Source organism: Limulus polyphemus, unplaced genomic scaffold (genome assembly GCF_000517525.1).
Source record: "Limulus polyphemus unplaced genomic scaffold, Limulus_polyphemus-2.1.2 Scaffold3431, whole genome shotgun sequence".
Taxonomy (NCBI): domain Eukaryota; kingdom Metazoa; phylum Arthropoda; class Merostomata; order Xiphosura; family Limulidae; genus Limulus; species Limulus polyphemus.
Genome location: NW_013669041.1, coordinates 1 through 7,431, shown reverse-complemented (window position 1 = coordinate 7,431; position 7,431 = coordinate 1). Strand labels below are relative to the sequence as shown.

Genomic DNA, 7,431 nt, shown 5'->3' with positions numbered 1-7,431 from the left:
GTTCCTGTCAGATGTTCATTGTGGTGAACTGGTGCTGCCGTTCCTATCAGATGTTCATTGTGGTGAACTGGTGCTGCCGTTCCTATCAGATGTTCATTGTGGTGAACTGGTGCTGCCGTTCCTGTCAGATGTTCATTGTGGTGAACTGGTGCTGCCATTCCTATCAGACGTTCATTGTGGTGACTGGTGTGTGTGTGTGTGTGTATGTATGTAATTGCAAAACAAAAATAAGAATCGATAAATTTCATGTTTCACTGAATGTTTTTGTTTGTTTGTGGAAGTAATCTTAAGTTGACTTGAAATCTTAAAACGTATATGTTCATGTATATATCAGATATATACATGAACATACACATTTTAATAGGAATGGCAGCACCAGTCACCAGCATTCTGAAGGAATGGCATTCCTGGTGACAAGTTTGTTACAAAATTAATCCATGTGAACAACTTTAAAATAATCTTATAACAGGAAGATATTTTTACAAGCAGTTTTTTTTTCTAGTAATGAACAGTAAAATTAACTACAATTAATCTGTAGAACAGAATTTTATGATATGTCAGGACACCCTTTTTTTTTTAATAAGTATAATAGAATTAATATCTTCTGTAAAAATGCAGTGTTTTAGTTTTTTAAATGTATGTACTTAAGAAAAATGTTCAATATTTGCAGAAAAAGAGAAAACAAAAAAGTGACGATGACAACCTCAGTATATTAAGTTTCGATATTTCCCTTCTAAAAGTGAGTATCAGCTTGGAAATTTTATAAATCATATTGATATTTGTAAGGACATCTTACAGCTTTGCAATAATCTTGCATCTTTCCTGCACAATAATTTAAGGAAGAAATTATCCTGCTCCACCGATCAGGCATTAAAGTAAAAAAAATATCAATGCCTAAAAATAAAAGTTATTAGTAGAGGTGCGTATCTCATCATAGTAGTCAATAAAATATGTATATAGATATTGATGATACGATACGTATCTAATACAAAAGTTTTACCAACGGTTTGTTACAAAGTTTGATAGTCTTGTCTGTAATTTATTATCTATATTACTAATATTGTCTTATTTAATTACTTCACATTTTACAGTGCTTTTTCAAATTATCATGTTTGACAAACTAAATAGCAGCTGTTATTGTTAATTTGCTCTTACTTTGCATGTAATGTTTTTGATAAAAGAAATGAAGACAACATGTAATACTCAATACTCATTTTTCTTTATTGAATCATTAATCTTTAGCAAAAATACTTTATTAGAAATTCTGATTTTTTCTGTACAAAAGACTCGTAATGTTTACTGAAAGCTTGCCAAATTTCGTGAAGATACATGTATCATATCTGATGATGTAGTGATACAATCATATCATGGCTTCACGATATAATACTCGTATCGTATCACTGTATTGCCACACGTTTAGTTAGTAGTTAAATATATTAAATAAGAGTAGTTTATAAAGAAACGTTAAGAGTAAGCAATAGGTCTGAGTTTCAGTGATATCTATTTGTTCCCAAATGAAGTGTTTTTAGACGTAAAAGAAATTTTCCGAAAAGAGGTGAATCAAATCTAAAGAAGACTTAGTCTTTAAAAACTTTGCAGATGTTATTCATCTTGAGTTATATTTACAGTTGCAACTGTCAGGTTTTGTAAGGCTGGATTCTTTACAGTAGGTGCCTGACTTATTAGCAATAAATTTCAACTATAAAGAAACACCAACACAGTCTGCTTGTTTTAAAATAATGTATATTTAAAACAAATCAAACTTATATGCAAATGTTCCTTACACTGTTGGTTACCACAGTTGTATCCAGAGCTTTAAATAATTCTCTTTTTTGCCTCAAATTCTGCACAGGCTGGTTCAGTTACTTTAGAACTCATTTGACAAGATGAATTATTCTTCTCTACTCTGTTATTACAATACAATTACTTATATTGACCTATATCTAATACATTATATTGTTGTAACTGTATAGACAATTACTTATATTAACCTATATCTAACATTATATTGTTGTAACTGTGTAGACAATTACTTATATTAACCTATATCTAATACATTATATTGTTGCAACTGTGTAGACAATTACTTATATTAACCTATATCTAATAAATTATATTGTTGTAACTGTGTAGACAATTAATTATATTAACCTATATCTAATACATTATATTGTTGTAACTGTGTAGACAATTACTTATATTAACCTATATCTAACATTATATTGTTGTAACTGTGTAAACAATTATTCATCTTATGTTATATCTGTTGAACCATTCTGTTTTATTTTTGCACTTGAAGTATACCTACATTAACCAATACGTTCAAAACTAAAATGTGAGAAATTTGAAGTTGTGTAATGATTTTACAATCACTTACTAACTGAAAAAAAAAAGCATATATATTTGAACTGATTGATATTTTACAATGTAGTATATGTAAGTTCCCTTATTTCTTTTTTTAAAATGTGGATAACTTGACTTTAACTTGAATGTAAATAAAATGTTGAAATATATTATTACAGTTATATTTTTTAAATATTTATGTGCATTTTGTTGTTATTGTACCTAAAAATACTTGCATACATACAGTAAACACGTGTTTTAATGATAAGGCTTAAAAAATGTGCTGAGTATGTACAGTCAAGTGAAATGAATTCTAATTACCTACTCCTGTAAATTCTTCCTTGAAATAAAAGATGTATCTAGTTTTTATTATTTACAAATACAAATTTTATATGTCATTCATTCCAAGAAAGTAATAAAAATAATGAAGGAAAAAGCAAAATAAATTACCCAATCAAAACTCTTGTTTTATTGAACGCCAAGATCAACTTCATTAGGGGCAATGTTTTTATTATTTATAATGTTTTATAATTTATAATATGAAAGATTAGAAACAGTTATTAATATTTGAGTGTTTTAATGTAGGAAGAATCAAAGTCAAAGCGAAAAAAGAGACTTTCGAGCTTTGGATCATTAGCATCGTTGCTGTCTCCGGCTAAACCAGTAAAGAGGGTGGGAAAGATAATTCAGGTATAACTTGCTTTTATGTATTTGACTGAGAACTAATTGTTCAGTTGACTGTATTTTACATCTAGAAAAAGTGTAGTTTGTTGAGTCGATCTCCAGTTTTAGTAATTTATTAGATTTTAAATAACTAATTAAACATCAAGTTTCAATATACTAAACTATTATATGTTTGTTAAAGTCAAATATTAGTAAACTGTAAAGAGTTACTGTAAAATAAGGAGCACCACAAATTGTGTTAACTCATCACTGTAAAGAGTTACTGTAAAACAATGAACATCACAAATTGTGTTAACTCATCACTGTAAAGAGTTACTGTAAAACAATGAACACCACAAATTGTGTTAATTCATCCCTGTAAAGAGTTACTGTAAAACAATAAACATCACAAATTATGTTAACTCATCACTGTAAAGAGTTACTGTAAAATAAGGAGCACCACAAATTGTGTTAACTCATCACTGTAAAGAGTTACTGTAAAACAATGAACATCACAAATTGTGTTAACTTATCACTGTAATGAGTTACCGTAAAACAATGAACACCACAAATTATGTTAATTCATCCCTGTAAAGAGTTACTGTAAAACAATGAACATCACAAATTGTGTTAACTCATCACTGTAAAGAGTTACTGTAAAACAATGAACATCACAAATTGTGTTAACTCATCACTGTAAAGAGTTACTGTAAAACAATGAACATCACAAATTATGTTAATTCATCCCTGTAAAGAGTTACTGTAAAACAATGAACATCACAAATTGTGTTAACTCATCACTGTAAAGAGTTACTGTAAAACAATGAACACCACAAATTGTGTTAACTCATCACTGTAAAGAGTTACTGTAAAACAATGAACATCACAGATTGTGTTAACTCATCACTGTAAAGAGTTACTGTAAAACAATGAACATCACAAATTGTGTTAACTCATCACTGTAAAGAGTTACTGTAAAATAAGGAGCACCACAAATTGTGTTAACTCTTCACTGTAAAGAGTTACTGTAAAATAAGGAGCACCACAAATTGTGTTAACTCATCGCTCTAAAGAGTTACTGTAAAACAATGAACACCACAGATTGTGTTAACTCATCAAGAACATAATTTATGTGAGAGTTTCTTTCCTGAAATGAAGATATTTACAAATTACCAATTCACCGAAGATAAGTCAAAACTGAAGAGAATTTTAAGATTAATGTCTTTTGGGATGAAAATCTCCATGGTGTTTAACATTTACCTTCTTTATTTAATCTAGCGTTCCGTAAGCAGTTTCAATGTAGCATCCAGTAACATGTCGGTTGCAGCCTCTCCCACCCTCATGCTTCGGAATAAAAACTCTAGTAAACTGTGCAGAATGAACATGTCAGAAAATTCTTTTTCCTCTCTCTCACCCTACAAACAACCCAAAGCAACTCCAAGGAAATTCAGATCTTCTCGGCTATGGCTGGACACTTTCTCCCAGGAAAAGGCTAAGGAGATGAAAGAAAACATGAACCCCAAAGAGCTGAAGCATCAAGAGGTAAAGATATCATCTTCAGATCTTGTTCTTTTTATGAAAATATTACTTTCTAGATTTTGCTCTTACTGTCTTTTCTTCTTAAATAAATAATATCTGAAAATATTAGCTTCTTATTTAGATCAGAACTAACAATTTTAACAGTAAATAATGCAGCTAATTTTGTATTCTCACTTAATACAATGGATTGTAATAAAACAACTTGTAATGATTATGATTCATCAGTTCATTCACTGTGATCAATACGTTTGACTGTAGTTCTGGTAATATCTCACGAGGTTATTCTCATATGTATATATTTATATATACACACACACTACCTGGAGTACCTGTTCCCTGGATGAAAGTTATGTAAATTCATGGTTAATGAAAGGTTATCTTAGTAGTGGTAAAAAAATGCCCATAAAAAACACAAAATGCAAAACTGAAAATTTGCATGTGTATCTCCACGTGGACCTATTGAACCTCCACACCAATTTTGGTGAAGATCCATCCGCACCCTGCAAAGTAGTTACATGGACAAACAAGAGACAGTACTGTTGTATTTCTATAGATATATTACATGTATTCATTTTTTCTTTCTTTTATATAAATAAACACTTACAGATTGCATCATGTATTATCTCTGATTCCTAGCTGTTTAAAATAACTCCAAGGCTCTAATATTCATGTCACCGAAGGTACAGAAGATGTGGCCAAAGTGTATGCTAAAATCAAACCAAATTGTTTGTTAGAAGAAACTGTAAAAATAATCGAGTATGTGACAACTTAATTTTCACGGGATTTGTGAAGTAAAATAAGAAAATGTAGAACAATTCTGCTATATTGCAAAGAAAGAACTTATGTTTATATTATTTCAAAACCTTTGCATGCAAGAAATTACTGGCATTTATCTAAATATTTGGTAAGTGTAAGACAAATCATTTAGTAGGTTTCACAAAGAAGTCTATAGTCTAGAAATTACAGTATTTATCTGAAGAATTTGTAAATATATGACAAGGAATTTAGTGGTTTTTATTGGCTTCGTCAAATTACCTGGTAGTCTAGAAGTTAGAGGAGTTAGTGGTTTTATGTAAAATGGATCATTTAAATATAAATTACAGGAATTTAACCTGAAGATTTGGTAACCATGTGATGAGGTAATTAATATTTTTTATGAGCTGCAGAGAACAATTCATTCATCTAGGAATTACAGGAGCTAAGCTGAGGGTTTAGTGGACATATGACAAGTTATGTATGGTTTTATTTGCTTTACAAATGTTAACCTCAACATCAAGGTAGTTAATCTGAGGATTTGGTAAATGTAACGCAAGGTACGTGTCGTAGTTCTATAGAATAAGCTGGTTATCCAAGAAACAGTCTATTTAAGGAGTGTATTGTAGTTAGTGATTTAACGATTAAAGCTGAAGTCCTCTATAATAAAAATATTTGAGTGACATTTTTAATTGTTTAAGAAGAAATAGGAACTCATTCTTTTAATGAATTGTATTAAATAAAATTATTTTGTAAGTGAAACCAGTTATTAATTATTCATTTATTTTCTTTATTTCCAGGCAATATTTGAATTGTATCAGGGAGAAGATGATTTGGTTGAAGACTTGAAGTTGGTGCTACAGACGTATCGTCACTCTCTCTTCCAGCTGGGAATCCTATCTAGTGAAGAACTGGGATCGATATTTGGTCCTATGGATAACATTTTATCACTCCATCAAGGTAGCTATCCTGAATAGGCTGGATGTAAAATGATTTCTTGGTGTGAAATAACACCAGCTCTACTTCTTCCATGTATATTTATCAGTAATTTATATTAAAGTATTCTATACTTGTTATTAGCTGTAAAATATACATAGAGGAAGAGAGAAATGAAATCAATATATTACAGACAAATATGCTTTTTAAAAAACTTGTTATAATGACTGTAACTGAGACTGAAAAAGGACATCTTCCCAACACTATGACCACATTTTATTTCTAGGTAAAGCACCAGCTGAATGTTGTTGTTTTTTTTATGGTTATGCTCTACAGATAATATGTGAGCAGAATGTTGATGTGTTTGTTATAACGTATGATTCAGTTTCCATTCCTGTGCACAGGTTGTGTAAGGTTGTAACTGATAAAGAATAATGCATCATTAGCATGGCCGTATCAATTAGGTTTATACCCTTTTACATGTGTGTCATATCTAAGTCCTCATTCATGTCAATGCTGCACAGTTCCTAAACACGTTAGAAAACTTTGAATTATAAAATAGCACTTATATCAATAACTAACTGCTTTATTAAGAGTAAAAACAAAGACCTTTCATTGTGCCAAAAAAATATTTTTTTTACTCTTAATATAATAGCACAATGTGTCTGAAAAGAAGTTAAGTAAAAGTCCATCTTTATTAAATGTATTAAATATCACAAGTCCATCTTTATTAAATGTATTAAATATAACAAGTCCATCTTTATTAAATGTATTAAATATCACAAGTCCATCTTTATTAAATGTAAACATGTATTTGTCTGTCTTCATTAATCTACTACATGTTAGGTTACTTTCCTCATCTGTCAAGTCAAGACGTAATACAGTTCAATTTTTATCCAATTCTTCTGTCACTCCTTTTTACCAAATCATTCTTGTGAACTTTATGACAAATCGCCATGATATAAAAGCAGGTGATATTTAATACATTTAATGAAGATGGACTTGTGATATTTAATACATTTAATGAAGATGGACTTGTGATATTTTAAAGTCAGCCATATAAGATTACTGTTTAAACTGAATGACCTGGATTAAAAGACCTACACATCACCTGGATTTAAAAGACCTACACATGACTTGGATTTAAAAGACCTACACATCACCTGGATTTAAAAGACCTACACATGACTTGGATTT

General features: G+C 30.0%; 1 protein-coding gene across 1 annotated transcript in view; it reads left to right on the top strand.

The window, feature by feature from the left end:
* The window catches only part of LOC111088260 (neuroepithelial cell-transforming gene 1 protein-like), a 22,570-nt gene extending 16,144 nt beyond the window's left edge, over positions 1–6,426 (top strand). Inside the window, exons 5-9 of the mRNA XM_022397836.1 lie at positions 671–739; positions 2,929–3,033; positions 4,285–4,548; positions 6,099–6,282; positions 6,398–6,426. Coding sequence (XP_022253544.1) covers positions 671–739; positions 2,929–3,033; positions 4,285–4,548; positions 6,099–6,275 — 615 coding nt within the window. The 3' untranslated portion in view covers positions 6,276–6,282; positions 6,398–6,426. The remainder of the gene's footprint in view (positions 1–670; positions 740–2,928; positions 3,034–4,284; positions 4,549–6,098; positions 6,283–6,397) is intronic.
* The last annotated feature ends 1,005 nt before the right edge of the window (positions 6,427–7,431 follow it).